The 17,265-nt window shown below is 50.1% G+C and overlaps 1 protein-coding gene across 7 annotated transcripts in view; it reads left to right on the top strand.

The window, feature by feature from the left end:
• Lars2 (leucyl-tRNA synthetase 2, mitochondrial) overlaps positions 1 to 17,265 on the top strand; it is a 106,274-nt gene that overhangs the window by 9,797 nt on the left and 79,212 nt on the right. For 6 of the 7 annotated variants that reach the window (XR_002394455.2, XM_004835045.4, XM_013072657.3 and 3 more), the window contains exons 3-5: positions 281 to 409; positions 12,618 to 12,709; positions 14,504 to 14,564. Coding sequence is in view for 6 of the 7 variants with exons in the window: in XM_004835045.4 (XP_004835102.1) it covers positions 281 to 409; positions 12,618 to 12,709; positions 14,504 to 14,564 (282 nt within the window). In the remaining variant the exon portion in view is untranslated. The remainder of the gene's footprint in view (positions 1 to 280; positions 410 to 12,617; positions 12,710 to 14,503; positions 14,565 to 17,265) is intronic. The other variant, XM_021257236.2, reaches the window with a different exon arrangement.

The raw sequence follows: 17,265 nt of genomic DNA, 5'->3' as shown, positions 1-17,265 counted from the left end.
CCACTGAGCTGCATCCCTCGCCTTAAGGGAAAAATTGTTAATGATAAACATGGGTAACTGGTACTTGGACGTTGTTCAGCATTATTGTGGACATTCTTTCAGTTAAACCAGGGCTTTGAATTTTGGTTTTTAACATTTTTGTCCATTTATGTAACAACAGCTTTTGAAAAGGAAACTTTGAAAATGTCAAAGTTATTACCTCGAGTAAAGTACCAAAATATTACTGTGTATGGAGTTCCCAGGACGCGCTTGATGAATATCCACTGTCACTGTCTCCTAGAGATCGAGGCCAAAGTTCTACGTGCTTTCCATGTTCCCTTACCCTTCGGGCAAGCTGCACATGGGCCACGTGCGTGTCTACACCATCAGCGACACCATCGCCTGGTTCCAGAGGATGAGAGGGATGCAGGTAAGGGGGTGCCCGCTGCCCGCCGGGGACAGGGCTGTCGAAGTTTGTGTCAGCAGATGAAGAAAGCCCGCTTCAGCTCCGATGAGGACGACTGAGGATGGGCATGAGAAGCTGGGAAGACGTTGGGCTGAAGTGCCTGGATTAATGGGGGACCGCCAGCCACTGTCAGGTGTTAGCTGGGGAGTGGGGACGGCAGATGCCGCGGGGTGACACTCGTCTCTCCCCAGGAGGGGCTCTCCCTTAAATACAGTCATCATGTAGGGCATGAAGGCAAGAGTACCGAGAGGGATCACTGCCCGCCAATAGAACACATACACATCCGAGGTGACCTCTTCCAGAGGAAAGAGGTGCACTTTGGATCACGGTTTCGGAGTGTCTGGTCCATGGTCTGGTGGACCGTTGCTCTTGGACCTCTGGCGCGGTTCCAGATGGCAATGGCAGGGAGCACCCTGGGAAGCAGAATGGGAGGAGAATTTCGAAGGGAAGGGGCCGGGGTCCTGCTGTCCCCCTCAAGAGCACCCTCTCAGAGACCTGAAGCCATCCCACCAGGCCCCACCCCTTAAACATTCCACCACTCTGGGACCAAGCCTGCCCTACAGGTGACATTGAAGATCCAAACTAGTGTGCTGGTGAGTGGCAGGTGGGGCCACAAGGGACTTTTCCCCCTTTCTCCTGGAAGTTTTCCGTAGTCTCTAATGAGTACGAATTTTATAATGGGAAAGTAAAATTTTGTAAGAAAAACTATTTTGGGAGTAAAAATTCTGGGGCGTTGGGAAAGCTTCACTAAGGAGGGAATGTGTGGCATGGAAGAGCAAGGTGAAAGTCAGCAGGTGGGAGCGGACAGAGCCCCTTCCTTGCTGACCTGGGCCGGTTCCTGCACACCACCGCCCACCACCGCCCACCACCTGAGCCGTCCGTAGTAGCAGCACAGCCTCAGTAAGAACAGGTGGGAATAACCGTGATAGCGCCCACATCCACCTGCAGGAAGAGGTGCGACCGGAGCGGGGCTGAGAGCACGGAGCACTGGAGCCGCCAGACAGACAGACAGACGGTGTGGCCTTCAACTGCTCAGCCTCCTGAGTGTGGACTGTGCACTCCCTGGCCCAGTTTTACCTGTTTGTCATCTTGGTAGCTTGAAATCTGCTACGGTGGGAATGCTTACACCACAGGCATGGCAGACTGACAAGCAGGGCTGTGTCCCCTACCTGCCAGGCCTTTGCCAACAGCTGCCTCTTCCTACCTTTTAAGAAAATTGTATTTGTTTCGTATGTATGTATGTATTCATTTGCAATACGGGGGATTAAACCCAGGGCCTTCACCCTGAGCTACGTTCCCAGCCCGGGCTGGACTCTTGATTCATGACCCTCCCTGCTCCGCCCAGAGTGCTGGGACTTTTGGGGGCGGGGCACACCTGGCTCCAGTTCTTATAAACAATCTTTTTGAGAAAGATAAGTGCATCTTTTATCACCATTGGTTTGAAGTCTTTGCTGAACTGATACTGGCAGCAAGAAGTATTCTCCGAGAGGGGAGCCTCATGCTGTGAGTTGATAACCCAGAGAGTTCATTCTGCTTCTGGTCGCAGCTGTGTGTGGCCTTGGTTTCGGTCACGTGTTATTTTCCCCAGACATTGTTTTTTGTTATTTCTGCTGTGTTTAGACTGAGTGAATTGGCTCTTTGCCTAAAGTAGATTTTTTTTTTCTTCTTTTTCTTCCTCCCTTTTTTTTGTATCGCACCGGGGGCCTTTCACATGCAAGCAAAGTGCTCTACCCCAGAGCTGCAGTACAATTCCTTAACTAACCACAATTCTTCACCTAGATCTGTAGGTTTTTTCTTATGCCAACTTATTTGGAACAGTCAGTGGGTGGAGGCAGTTGCTGGAGATTAAGCATTTGCCGCAGACTGTACATTTATGACAGGGTGGAGGGAGTGTGGGGGGGTGCTCCGGGTTCGGATTCTCTTGGTTGGAGATGGTCCAGAGGAAGCTCAAGGCGCAGCCCCAGGGGAACCGGGCAGCCAAGAGACACAGGGAGTCTTCCCGCCATGGCTGAAGCCCAAGGGCAGGCTAGACCCGGGAATCAGACTCCTGGATTTGAGCCCTGAGGTGGTTCTTCACCTCCTAGCTCAGTGACCTGGCACAGCCATTTGGTGTCTGTGAATCCCAAGCACTTATGTGCAAAGTGGGGATGGGCTGGGGATGTAGCCCAGGGGCTAAGCATTGCCTGGGAAGAGAGAGAGAGGAAGGGAGGGCTGGAGGGAGGAGGACAACAATAATCGTCCCTCCCAGTGTGGCCAGGGTCAGTGACACAGTGCCTGCGGCTGGACTGCAGTGACCCTTACTGACTGACAGCTGTAGTTACCATTTACACCGAAGGGGTCCCCAAGCTGCTCGGGGCTGTCTCAGCGCCATTTGCTAAACGCATCCCTGCTCTCTCGGTCGACAGCCTGCACAAGGCCCTCTGAGGAGCAGCCCTGCATGCAGCCTCGCCCACCGCTGATCACTGGGCTCTGCGTCTCGTGCTCGAAGCCACCCTTCGTTCAGTTTAAGGGGCCTCCGTCTGTGATCAGCAGGCCCAGGGGCCTTTGGTTCCTCTTTTCGCTTGCTCTGTGTAAGACGGCAAGCTGTCTTTAGGATGTCCTTCGGGTGACTGGGGAGATGAGCGTCTCACTGGTTTTTCTAGTTCCTGTGAAAGACATTCATATTCCAGGAGAGCCAGCACTCACGCATCTGGCTGTTTGAAGTGACAGGGAGGGAGGAACAGCAATCTCGGCTCGGTGGTTGGAGGTGACAGAGGGCATGTGAACTTCCGGGTCATTTTCAACTCAAGCCCAGCGCCAGGCCCCGGCCCTGCACTCCCTGGGGTTGGGCTGTAGGTAAGAGGGAATCCTGCACCTGGCCGTGTGGGTACTGACTCCTCGGGTCAGTTCATGGCCTGGGCCCAGCTGTGTCCCAAGACCAAGGCCATCTGCTCTGTTAAATGGACACGGCCAGTCCGGAGTGACCGGAGGGCCGGAGGATTGCAGCCCTGCCGCTTTCCCTGTGACCCCTCGCTGCTGCCGCTCTGCTCCTGAGGGCCTTTTGGGCATGGAGAGGGGCAGGGGGAAGCAGGGTGGGGCTGCAAAGTGGGACCTCCACAGGTGTTTATAGCCCCTCCCTCCACCAGCATTGGCGGTGGGCAGCACCGCGCTGCCTTCTCTCTGGGGAGCTCTCTGCCCCCTGGCACCAGGCCCTCACGTCTGGGCTTCTTCCTCCTTCCTCTTCCACAAGGTTTTCTCTCTCCACTCCATCTTTGCATACTCCCCCCCCCTTTTTGTTTTTTTGTTTTTTTTTTGTTTTTTTGAGACAGAGTCTCGCTCTGTAGCCCAGGCTGGCCTCGGACACGCAGCAATCCTGCCTCAGCCTCCTGACAAGAACTGCCGGCATGGGACAGTCTTGTCTGTGCTGAGTTGATTTGTGGGAACTGTATCGATGTAGGTGCTGGGGTCGCACCCAGGGTTGGCAGGAGCTGAGCACTCACTTTACCCCGAGCAACACCAGCTCCGTCATGGCGCTGCCTTCATTTTCCGGATTGGCCTAGGGAGGCCGAGGTCTCTTCACACTCCCTCTTCTCTGACCAGCTTCTCCCATTGTTTACCGGCCAAGCTGCTCTTGCGTGGTCCGCCTTCTTCCTGTTGCGCTTTGCAGGAGTTTTTATATAGTCTGGGCTACTGATGTTTTGTTACCTGAGTGCAGGATGAACGTCTTCTCCCAGGCCGTGCTTCGCCTTTGTGTTTGTGAGACTGGCGAGACCGTCTGCCCCGTAACATAAGCTTCTCGGGGTGGGGAAGGTCTGTCTGTGATGGTTGAGGTGGATCTTTGGTTTGTTTCGTTTTGGGATCTGCCGAGGGGATTAGTAAAGCACACTCCTGGTGTGTCTGGGTGAGTCTTGGAAGCTTGCCCTTTGGGACTCTGTCGGTCCCTGGCCCCTTCCTCTGAGACACCGTTTCCCTGCTTTGCTTCCTGGCTGCCATAAGCTGCTTTGCTCCACCACATCCTTCCACCATGACGTTTGTTCCCTGGAGTCAACAAGCCATGGACTGAATCCCCTGAAACCATGAGCCAGATTCTACCTCTGTTTGTTAAGTTGTGAGTGTCAGATATTGTGTCTCCACGATGAGAAAGCTGATCCCCATTACACTCGCTGACATCTTTGGTGTTAATAATGTGTCAGGTGTTTCACATGTCATAATGGGGCTGAAATTTGTGTGTCTTACTACTGGGTGGCTCTGATTTGAATGTGTTATGTTCCCGCTGGCTTGAACCACCAGTGATGCATTCATGACTGTCCCATTGAGTGGCATGGCACAGTCCTCTCAGGTGGTACAAGTGCCTGGTGGGACAGTTGTGCATGTACCGCTGTGGTTCAAGCTGGTGGGAACATGTTATTGGTTACCTGCAACCAATGTTTTTGCATGTCCTCAGCCTATAAAGCCCTTTATTCCCAAGGACTTTACAATCTGGAAAGCCTCAACTATTTGTAGGTTCATTGATTTAACAGATATTTTTAAAAACACACAACTCCTTTGTTGAAGCCTAGAGTGTTTACTACACAGACATAACCCAGAATAATGTTTCCCAAACTTGAAAGCTCACAGATGCCAACGACAAAGTTCTTGGACTCCAGTTTGGCAAACATTGAATTACAAGTTCAGCTCCACCCCTCTGGGTGCCTACTTGCCACTTAGATTATAAACCCAAAGGCAGCCTCAGATGCCTAATTCCTGTGGCAGTTCTTGGGGAGAGGTTGTATCAGTCAGAACAAACTGTGTTCCGCTGCACTTACAAACAGTCCCCAGCCGGGGATTTAGCTCAGTGGTTCCACTGCCTGCCTTGCAAGCACAAGGACCCAAGTTCAATCCCCGGTGCCAAAAAAACAAACAGTCCTCAAATATCAGTGGCTTAAAGCATCAAAGGTTCATCTCTTGCTTTAGCACATGTTGGGCAGGAGGGCTCTGCTCAGGGCAATCGGCTGGGCTGCCTTGATGCGCAACCCTACCCCGTCTCGGAGGCTGGGGGAGGGTTGTGGTGAGTCCCCCTCCCCACCTGCCCCAAAATCTTCCTCCTGGATTCTAGTTGCTTCCTCTGCCGTGGCCATGGCCAACATCAAAGGGGAGAAAAGTGTATGCGACATTGTGCCAGGATGGTGAAATAATCAAAGTGTTTGTACACAGGGAAATACAAATTGGAAAACCATCAGGGAAAAGGACAGACATACAGAATTGTGCAAACCATTGCCCAGAACATAAAGGTGTTGCCACCAAGTTTGGCACCCAAGCATCTATCTGTGCTGGGTGAGCCCTCTGTGCGTGTGTGTGTGTGTGTGTGTGTGTGTGTGTGTGTGTGTCTGTGTGTGTAGCCTACTCCATGCTCGTGATTTGTAAACATTTGAGAACAAACTGACCCTTGAGGAGGCAGGGCTCCAAACCCACCTCTGAAATAAGAAGGGAACTCTGGCGGCAGTCCTCCTCCAGGTTGGCACTCGGAGCTGTTGGGGGGCTTCCTGCAGAGCCAGGGCACCTGGACCTGTGGGTTCAAACACCGATCTCGAAGAAGCAAGAAGAGGGCGTGTGCGTCCATTAGGCGTGGCCTGCATAGGAGAGTGGCAGGTGCTTGACAGTGATGGAGCAAGCAGGAATCAGGGGCTTCAGTCAGAGCAGGGGTGGTACCTGCCTTACACACCCGGCGAGTTTCTGGCAGTGTTGATGAGAAGCCCCTTTAAAAACTAATCAGTGCAGTGGAGTGTGGTGACAAAAACCTATAATCCCAGCACTTGGGAGTCTGAGGCAGGAGGATCTCAAACTGAAGTCCCACAATTTAGCAAGACCCCATCTCAAAATGAAAAGTAAACAAGCCTGGAGAGTAGCTCAGTGTGAAGGCTGAGCTCAGTTCTAGTTATGACCGTAGATAAATAAGTAAGCAAACTGTATGCAGTTTCTGAGTGCAGCCTAGCCAGCAGTAGCAATCCTGCCGGAGTCCTGAGGGTTGCATGTTTGAGCAGTGGCCATTTGAAGCCAGTATAAATTCTTCTCTTCCACTAATCCAAAAAGGCTGTATTTCTGGTTGGTTTCTTCTTAAACTCACAGAATGCCTGATGGCATATTTAAAGCTTAGCTCCATATGGTGACTTTGTTGTGTTTTCCTATGTTGTATGCACAGATGGCTGGAAAATAAAATTACCCGCCTCCCACCTCGGCTGGTCTCTCCTGTGCTTTCTGGTCTAGAAGCCAGGTGACGAAAGCACCAAAGTGCCAAGTCCCTCTCGCAGGGTTGGGTTTGGACTCATTAGTCTCAGGCAAAAAGCCACCAGGCCTTCCGCTCAGGCCTTTTTGCTGTTCACTGCGGAGGAGGAAGAGAATCGAGGTTGTGCATCTGGCAGCTGCGTAACCGTCATGTAATTACCCGCAAATATCAGGGAGCAAGGGAGGCTTGCAGCCAGTAAGCAGTACTCTGTTTCGTGGGTTTCCAGTTCACCATGCAGTCAACAAGTGTTTATGAGGAGCCAAGAGAGCACTGCGGGGTGGCTATTCACCTTCCAATTTTCGGCTCTCCGCAGCCTCCGAAAGTAGATGATGGCTTTGCAGAGCTCATCCTCTTTGGTGTAACTCGAGGGAGAGAGGAGCTGCCGTCCAGTGCCTTGCCCAGAAGCTGGCCGGCTGATCTGTCACGTCCTCCGCGTTCCCGGGAGGTCTGGGCACTGTTGTGTGTGTTTTCCACTCTGAAACATTCACTTGATTTTGATATCCAATCTGCAATAATGGTGGGTTGTTACACTTACAAAACAAAATTAAATGTTTCTTGGAAATAAAACGTTGAACCTATTCCAGAGAAGCCACGACACTCTCTGAAAATAGCAGGGTTTTTTTTTTTTTTTTTTTGGAGAAGCAGTAACCATGGTTGCTGTCAGTTTGAACTGACTTGGTTTCAGATGTACAGTTTTGGTCTCTGGTGCAGGGGAGAGAGCTGGCCCCTCTTAGGGAGGGGAGGTGGGCCACCCTTTCCTAGGAACCTCGAGCTACTCCTTTCTCCCTCGGAGAGGTGCCGGCAGCTGCTGAAGCCTGCTTCCCGTCTACCTCCCCTCCCCTCTGAACTCCTCTCTCACCTCCCGAGTTTGAGGAGCATAAGAACACAGTCCTTATTTTTAAATTGCACACACAGTTCCATGTTACTGCCTTAAAACGCAGCATAGACGAGGCTGTGGCCCCTGGATCCCCCAGCACACCGGTGCCCCTATGAAGTAGCCTCAGAGTCCTGTCCCTGCTTTGTTCTCTGGAACTGGGTCCTCCCCCGAGCCCCGTCACAGCCTGCCTGCCGCCTCTGAGACATCAGGGCTCAGCCTGGAGGAGGCGGGGGCCCCTGCGGGGGCCCTGGCTCCAGGCCTCACCTCCTGGCTGGGTGAGCTCTGAGCCCGGTGCTCGTGCCCCATTGGTAGCTCCTGCGGTCTCACCTGGCAGCCGGGTCCGCTCTCTGGCCCATGTCCAGTGCATTCCCTGCTCTCCTGCAGGTGGCAGGAGGCCGGCCCCTGACCACAGTGTCCGCGAAGCCAGGAACTCTCTCCCTCCCCCCATCCACGCCTGGCTTCTGGCCCATCCACTGATCCTGTTCCATGCGACGAGCCTGTGTGGGGAAGGGCTGCTGCTGACCCCAGCCTTTGGGTCCTGTGGACTCTGCTTTTCCTTTGTCCCTGAGGTCTGCAGGTAGTGGCAGTGTCCTGCTCCTCCAGATCTCTGGGTGGCTTCACTGACCCCTTTGCTTCTTGTTTAGTTTTATATCCTTCAAGAATTTGTTGTAGAAATGGTGATTGACCCGACTTTGTAGGTTCATTGTGGGGATTTCCAAGTTAATCTACCAAGGATCTTTGCTTGATTCAGTCTGAATATTTTTACATTTATTACTTTAAAATTATCATTCTAGTCTTCCACCACCCTCTGTGATGTCACATTTCCATCATGCCACATCAACATGATGTATATTTCAATGTGTGTCCTCATTAGATGTAAAAATTAAATCACATCCATGGAAAAATGATCAGAAGCTGCAGAAAGTACTCGAAAGACAGGAAGAGGTCAGTGCCTAGGGAAATGGAGCTCTCAGCTGGGCCCTGGCCTACACATCTGGCACTTTTCTTGGGAGGGTAAGTTGCCCAGGCAGCACATGTGAGCTGTAGGTGTAGTTACTTCTTAACTATGGAAGGATTGAAATGAGTTTTGGTGATAGACATTTATTTTGCTAACTTTTGCTAAGAATGTGCAATATTAAGGAACTTCAAGATATTGCTAACTTTATGTTCATAGGCAGCTTGGATAACATGTGAACTAAGAATATCTCTTCATGTTAATTCCATCTAGAAACAAAAATAGAAATGAATAAGTATATTACGTAAATCCAGATGGGTTTTTTTGGTGACAGTGTCTGTATTGACTTTATTCAAAAATATGGACAGCACCTAACAGAATGTTAGCAGGCAGAAACATTGAATTGGTGCCATCTTGGCAGTTCTGACAAAGACAACCAAGTGGTAATTAGGCCCTCTTCTCTGCGGAACAGTTATACAACAGGTGCATTATTCTGCCCAGCTGGAAGCAGACCTCAGGTGCTGGCTGTGGAAGTATGCAGAACTTTCTAGTAATCCAAAACTGGGATTGTTTTTTAAGCTCTTGAAAATGAAAAAGAAAAAGAACTGCAAAGCTTGACAGTGAACACAGGAGAATGTTTCTAAGGAAAGCTGCATCCTAAATGGTGTCTGTTCTAGTTAGGATTCTTTCCTGCCCAGGTCTGAAACTCAGCTCAGCTCAGCTCAGCTCAAGAGGAAAGGGGGTTTTGTTTGCATTTCTCAATTAGGTGCAGTGCACAGGATCCGAGCAAGTGTCAGAGCCGGGCTGGTGGGGCTGGGCCCAGGGCCCGAAGTTCTTCAGGGCCTGTCTGTCTCCAGGGCCCGTTCTGCTCCTGGACATCGCCACGAGGTCATGCTGAGCCACCCACGGCCCTGTGACTCCTGACGAAAGAGAAAGCGAGTCCCCTCCCTCCCCAGCACGCAGCCTGGCTCCAGCCTGGGAAAGGGCAGGCACTGCCTCCCTCTGCTCCCACGGCCCATCTGTAAGGTCGAATGCACCAGGACCAGGTGACATTGGAGGAGCAGTAGTTAAAAAGATATCCCACATGCATGCTCTCATGTTGTGCACAGGCATCCACGATAGAATGGGTTCTGTGTCTACAAAAATCAGCAAGCTCCCGCATACATGCTCATGTGTCTGCAAGGAGACAAACGCTGGGGTCCCCGACATCCAGGAGCTGAGGGCGGGGCGGTGGGAGGCAGGGAGGGTCAGCCTCACCCTCTCACTCTGCCGTCATTTCCTGGCTCAGCTCGGCTTGTGCTGCATTTACCATTTGAAAAACATCAGACAGAAAAGGGATCTGTTGCAATTGACCTCAGATGGGGTAGGGATGCAGGAATCATCTCAGGAAACCTGGGGTGCTTAAATGCCCAGGCCTCGGAAATGAGGCCCAAGACAGGGCAGCCAGGCTCCTGGGAGCAGCAGCTCAGAGCTCCCGGTGCTGTTGGTGACCAGAGCCTGCGTCCTCTAGAGGTGGATGTGAGTGAGCTGTCGGGTGCTCGCCACCCCCAGATGGCAGAGTCCACTGCAGGGCCATGTCCTTGCCCAGGGTGATTGGAGACTGGGCCCTTCCTGCCCAGCACAGAGGCAGCTGCCCTTAGCTGATGGACCGGCCCAGCTCCAGCCAGCTGTGGCAAGAACAGCTGGACTACCTTCAATTCAGTCACCTGGTGTGAGCCGTTCATTATTTGGGAAAGAAGACCCGCTCGCCCATGACTGCACAGAGGCCCGGTGGCTGGCTCCGCCTTTGAGCTGCGCAATCGGCCTGCTTTGGTTCTGGCCCTTGGCAGAGACGCGCCGTAAGTGCCCCACCGTGAGGAATGTCCGAGACAGGATATGATACCTTGAGGTAAGGACTGTCCCTGCCTCTTGTCACATAGCCATCATGTGGAATGTGGCTGGAGACAGGGGCTGAAGTCTTGACTCAGGTGCTGGGGATGTGAGATGCGAAAGACCAAAAAGATGGGTGACAGCAGCTGGCGCTCGGTAGAGTGCCAGCACTGTGCTGGGTGCTGTGCCAGGTACTCCACAGAGATCGTGGCTTATGATGCTCAACAGTTCAGGTGGCTTCGGTCAGCGAGATTCTTTGTGCAGACTCAGGGAAGGACAGGTCTGCCCTTGAGGCCTGCAGAGGACACAAGGCCCCGAGAGCAGGCCTTTGTTGCACTTCCTCTTCCCCAGCCGGGGAGTCAGATGGGTATGTACATGGGCAGCCTGCGTTATTTGGGTGACTTACTCCACTGGACTCCTGACCCCGGCACAATAACCGTGTGCATAACGTAAGGCTGACTTGACTGCACGCAGCCCCGGCTCCCCAAAGGGGTGCAGGCCTTGGAGAGAGCAGATCTGGCAGCAGGGACTGCAAGATGAGTCCAGTCTGGAAGACTGAATCGCAGGTGCTCGGGAGCCCGAGGCAGAGGTGGCCGGGGTGACACTCGGGGTGACACTCGTGTGCACCTAGAGAGGCCTCGGGCCGAATCTGCAGCCGGAAGAACACTCGGTGTTCACGTGCGCTGGGAGTGTGACTTGGCACGGCGTCCTGGGGATGCCTTCTGTTTCTGTCCATCAGAACTCCTAGTGACCTTGCACTCTTTTACTCTGTAATTCCACTTCTAGGAATTTTTTTTTTCTGGTACTGGGGATCGAACTCAGCACCTTGCACTTGCCAGGCAGGTGCAGCACCAGTGAGCTACATCCCCGGCCCTCTAGGAATATTTTCATATTTCCTTAAACTATCAAATAAGGGAGATGGGGTAGAAGATGTATCTCAAAAGTTTTGCATTTGAAGATCTTGAGATTTCTTGTCCTTTGGAAAATGGAAATATCTTACCGGAAAGGATTCAAAAGCAGTCATCTTTAGTGACTATGCTGATGGCCAGCACTCAGCATAGCACTTTACTGTCTGGCAGGCACTGCGTTCAGCACTGTCTTACGTTAACTCATTCGGTCCTCCCAGTGACCTGTGGAGGTAGTTCCCATCATCACCCCCACAGCATAGACCAGGAAGCTGCACCTGAAGCATATCTTACGCCAAAGCATAGCTAGTGGTTTGCAACCGATTTAAAATGGGTGGGCAGCTTAGAAATCACTGTAACTCCATACAGAGCTTGGTCAGAAGATCTCCTTACACCCTTCTCAGGAGCTGTTCTGCTCTGTCCTTAGGCACGTTCCCAGGTTAATCTTCACATCTCTGGTTGTTTGTGTAGGAATGGGATTCCCTTCCTTACTATAGGGCGGGAAGGGAGAAATGGGTGACGCGCCTTTCAAGGGCCTGTCAAGGGTGTTGCTTCGGTTACAGGAGAGGGGAGAAGAGCAGAGCTCTGGGGTCCAGGGCAAACTTGGGCAGGTGTGGTGCTGGGCACCAGGTGGGCATGTGTGCCGGGTTCAGGTGAGTTCACGAGAGAGAGTGGCCCGGGCCACCCAGGAGAAGCTGGACGGACCTTCGTGGGTGAATGTAGAGCGAGGGCTGCTGGGAGCCACCAGTGGCCCTCAGTCATGACACATGTCCAGCGCCTTCCTGGGGCCATGGGAATGGTCTGTACCTGCACCCTCTGGCTGGGACCCACCAGCCACGAGTGGCGGTCACACTTTTCAAAAGTGACCAGTGAGACTGAAGAGCTGGATTTTCAATTTTATCTAGTTTCCAGTAAGTTGAAATGTGTATAGCTGTGGGTGACTTCTCGCTGCCATCTGAGAAAGCACAGTCCGGTAACTGGAGACTTCTGATCCGGGAGGAGCATTTTGAAAGCTTACACATTTTACATATACAGATTTTTGAAACTGAGAAGAACGTCTTGTAATTGCAGGAAAGCAGTTTGGGTTCATTCTAGACAATACAGACAAGAAAGAGAAAGGAAAATGTCCCCATGAAAACCCTTCCTCAGAGATAAGCACTTTGGTGTGGAACCTGCTAGGTTTCCTGCTGCACTGGCATCTCGGGCTGCCTGCGACACAGACTTGGGGATCACCCAGGGAAGGAGGGTAAAGTGTGTCCGCCCCGGGGGAAGCTGCTTGTGGATGTAGTGATTTGCCATGGCTGGCATTTCTCTCTTCCTTCCAGGTCATCCACCCCATGGGATGGGATGCCTTTGGGTTACCTGCTGAAAATGCTGCCATCGAGAGGAACTTACACCCACAAAGTTGGACACAGAGGTACGTGTTTACAGCCACATGCAAAAAACAAAACCCTGGGCCGCCAAATTTAGCTCAGTGGTGCGGCCACCTGCCTCGCAAGCACAAGGTCCCAAGTTCTAGCCCCTGTACCAAAAAAAACCCAAAAAACAAAACTCTGAAGTTCGTTTTTAGCCTATACAGGAGAAGTAGAAAGCAGAGGAAAACCCTACAGCCTATCGAGAGATAAGCAGGTGTTTGTTCTTTATCTACTAAAGATCCAAGACGGCTGGTGTTTGTACATCACATTCATTTGGATGCTGTTATTTACCAAGTTCTTCCTTCGCATATTTGCATTTGGGAGGAAAGAATTGCATTCAGTTTCTGTAATGCTTCTTGTCCTCTTGACTTTAGTTTGACCTGTGTTTGAACACTACTAAAATTTTCTCTGGCTTTTAACTCTTCATCTTTATTTCTCTCAAGGAAGGGGCTCATCCGCGTGGGAGGGAGGACAAGGCCAGGACGCTGGGCATGGCTGGCAGCCTGTCTCGGTCTTCACCTCCCTTCGCTGTCTTTTGTCCAAGGATACATTCCCTGCCGCCCTCTACTATTCCTGTTTCCCTTTTTCCTCTTAATCTCACTTTCTACTTTTCCAGTTATAGTTAGTTCTAGGTTAATGGAAGGGATGCGGGAAGGGAAGAAAGCTTGACTCACGGTTGATCAAATGTGGCCTGAGTGTGATGTGAGCCCGAGGAGAGGCTGGCCGATGGTAGCTGATGGGCCAGTCTCGCCTGCTTGTTTCTGTCAATAAAATTTTGCTCTCATTTGTGCATCTTCCCCAGTTGCTTTCGTGACACAGTGGCAAAGTTGAGTAGTTGTGACAGAGACTGTGGTGGAGCTCGCAGTGCTCACCGCCCGGCCCTTTTCCAGCCCAAGCCGGGCTGCCTGGGTCGCAGGGCCGCCTCATTCTTGGGGACTGGTCCCTTGAACAAATTGCTTAACCTCTCTGTGCCTTGATTCACTTACCTGAGAGATGGGCATCGTTGCTACCTCATGTGACTGAATAAAGGTGCAGCACTTTTCTGCGGTCTTTAGCTCAGGGCCTGGAATTAAATTAACTGTTATCAGTCAGTCAGAGATCATGCTCTTCATGTTTTCAGTGTGTTGGAACTGAAAGAAGATGCAGTAGAAATGAATGAGGTCTTTTAAAAATGATTTATTCCCTTATTCCATGTTATATTCTAAATTGATTAACTTATCTCCCTGTTGCCCAATTGTTGGGCAGTTTTGAGTTTTAGATTTTGATTGACAGAGCACTGTGTCTTTGTTTGGTTTATTTCCTTTTTTGTGGTGCTTGGGACCCAGCCCAGGGCCTTGTATAGGCTGAGTAAGCGCCTCACCAGTGAGCTGCACCCCAACCCAATCATTTGAATTCCCACAATTTGACCATTAAAGTTTCTGTTCTCATTCACTTTTAAAATTGTAATTGCTTGGCTCAAACCTGTACAGGATATAGACATAGGATGGGTCTGGAGTATGCGTACCCAAGGGGCTATCTTTCTGCGTAGCCAGGAGGAGAAGAGCCCAGTTCCCAGGGCCAAGACCACTCTGGCTTCCAGTGGGTTGTGCATGTGGCCAAATAGTGGGCATCTTCCAATATATTGGTATTTTCACTGATTCTTAGTGATAAAAATTTTTCTGCTGGGGCAAAACAACACTTAAAGCCCCTTTGAATAATCTAGACTTTTCCAGTTTCTCTCCACATTCTCAAAGTGTAGTTTGCTTGTGGCTTTAACCCCGCACTCCAAACCAAACTTGTTTCCCTTTGTCCCACAGTAACATTAAACACATGAGGAGCCAGCTTGACCGCCTGGGCCTGTGTTTCAGCTGGGATAGGGTAAGTCCGCCTCTTCCTGCAAGGCCGTGGTGTTGCATGGGGCTCTGTCCCTCAGCTCTGGATGGGAGAAGGGAGAGCGGAAGGATTCGCACTCCACAAATACAGAAGAATCATGCAATCAAGTAATTTTCTGTGGGGTTAAGTTACAAGAGTTAACGTCTCATTGAACTTCACAAGTAATTTATGTGTGGCCAAAGCTTTGCACAGGATTTCTCTTCATCTGAGCAATAGTTTGAAAAGATGAATGGAGTCTGCATCCAAGAGAGTAACTGTCCACCCACGAACCTGTATGTGACTGGCTGTTTATTTATGTTTTCTTCCAAGTTTGGAATGGAGGCTCCAGAGAGCCCAAAGAGTCTGTCGCGTGTGACCTTTGGGTGCGTAAGGCTTGGAAACCTTTAGGCACCAAAGCTAGTGGAGAATGCCAGACCTGGGGGACCCCCAGAGGCCAGGGTGTTATGCTAACCATGAAGGGACCCTGCAGATCTCTGGCCAAGCGCCCACCCTGTAGCCATCGAGGAGTGGCCTGTGGCTGAGTGGGACCGCTGCTTGTCCCCCACGAGGGCCCTTCCGTGCCACCACCCCTCTCAGCATGCACCAGCCCCCCGGAATCATCAGGTCTCATTGCCTGTTCTGTCGCAGCTGTGTCCTTGTAGTCTAGAGAAGCTCCACGGTGGGCACGGTGAGCTCTGCTCTCCCTGTGCCCCACAGTTCCTTAAATGATTGAAATCTAATGAGTACAGTGGAAAAGGGCCAAAGCCAGACATCTGGACAGGCCTTGCTGGTCTGTTTCTTTCTGTAGCTGCGTAAGGCAAAGGTGTGGGCAAAGTCAAGCTCTGATTGCACCACTGGTGCCCTGCACTGCTGACGGGCAGGTCACGTGCTTCATTTGGCAGAGGTAGGAAAGTCCTGGCGCTCTGTCACGTTGTCCGGAGGGGCCAGCGGGGCATGGGTGACGAGGACGTAGCAGAGACCACTCTCAGGTGGTGCCCGAGCCTGGCAGGGACAAGAGGGTCCCTGAGGACAGATGTGGATTTGCTGTCCCCTGAGTGGCAAAGGCCTAATCCTGTCCAGGAAAGGCAGCCTCAAGTGCCTTGAAAACTGTTGAATTGTTTTCCTGATTGTCACAGCAGATTAGAAAATACAGAAAAATATTTTTTAAATGTAGTCAGGTGGCTAATTTAATCTCCTGGTTTGGTGCCTTACAGTCTTTTATTCTGGAATTAAAAACATCTGTTATGATTTGCTTTTATAAAGATAAACTCATCTTATTTATTTTTTTATCTATCTTGATGCTGGGGATTGAATCAGGGCTTTGTACAAGCTAGTTAAGCACTCTACTGCTGAGCTATACGTTCTCATTTTTTAAATCTTACTCATTTTTTAGTATTCCTGAATATTTTCACATCTTTTTAAACATTCTTTGAAAAAGTGATTTTAAAGCTGTGTAGTTTTCCTTTTTATGACTCTTTCATGACTTTTCAAACCTGTCTCTTACGATTAACACTGAGGTAGAGGCCCGTGTTCCGTTGTACACGCAGGTGCTCAGTCCCTCTCTTGCGAATCTGAAGTCCAGAAGGCTCTAGAAAGTGAACTTTTTTCTCATAATTTGCTGCACCGTCTGACCTGAAGTGACGTTTATCTCACTTAAACAGATTTTCCAGAGGAATAGCGAAATTGCCAAGTACTAACCCAAACCCAGTTAGGTCAAGGCCTTCATTCGGAAGGCCTTAATGAGTTTTATTACCTTGCAAAGACTTTTTTAAATTACCAGTTGTTTCTGTTTTTGCATTGTAAAATGTCATTTTTCACCTAATAAAAGTCTATTTTATTGTAGAAGTTCTTTTACACTATTATTAGACACTAAGTTTCAGTCCTTTTGACGTACTGGTTACTGTATCAGTACTAAGCTTTTAAAATTACAGTTGGTTTATAATTCATTTTAATACCTGATCACTAGTCTTCTCATTGTCTGATATTAACAATGCCATGCCTGCTTTCTTGTGTTTTTGTTTCCTGATATGTTTTATCCATTTTTTTTTTAAAGTTGACTTTATTAGTTGATTTCTTTTGATATATCAGTTCATAGATAGAATTAATTTATGTTTTTTCTTTTTGGAACTGGCGATCAAACTTGGGACCTTGCGCTTGCGAGGCAGGTGGCAGAACCACTGAGCTACATCCCCAGCCCAGATAGAATTAATTTAAAACTTAAAATTTGGGCAAAACATGTGGGGAAACCTTCTTTTGGCCAATCTGGAGCCTCTGTCTTTAACAGGAAAGGGAAAGTTGTTTGTACTTATTTTCATAACTTCTTTTCTTTTCATGGTGTTGGGGTGGAACCCAGGGCTGTGGCCAGGTGAGGTGAGCGCTCTACCACTGAGCAACACCCCCAGCCCCTATTTGCTAATCAGAATTTTTAAAAAGTTTTAAATGTTGGGTTTTTTTTTTCATGGTATCTTGCATTTTAGATTTTTCTTTGGTTTTTTTCCTCTAGAGTTTTAAAAAATACCGATTCTGTTTTATACTCTGCTACTGTTTTATAGGAGTTCCTTTAGCTCATTATCAGATATGTGGTCTGCAAATGCTTTCTCCTATTCTTTTTTTGGTACCAGGGATCGAACTCGGGTCCTTGCGCTTGCACAGCAGGCAGCAAAACCACTGAGCTAAATCCCCGGCTCTGTTTTATACTCTGTTAAGA

The sequence above is a fragment of the Heterocephalus glaber genome, unplaced genomic scaffold, assembly GCF_053883595.1.
Source record: "Heterocephalus glaber isolate CG9 unplaced genomic scaffold, H.glaber_assembly_v1.0 deba00001504, whole genome shotgun sequence".
Taxonomy (NCBI): domain Eukaryota; kingdom Metazoa; phylum Chordata; class Mammalia; order Rodentia; family Bathyergidae; genus Heterocephalus; species Heterocephalus glaber.
Note: the sequence above shows the minus strand (reverse complement) of the source record. Positions and strands in the feature narration are given on the sequence as shown.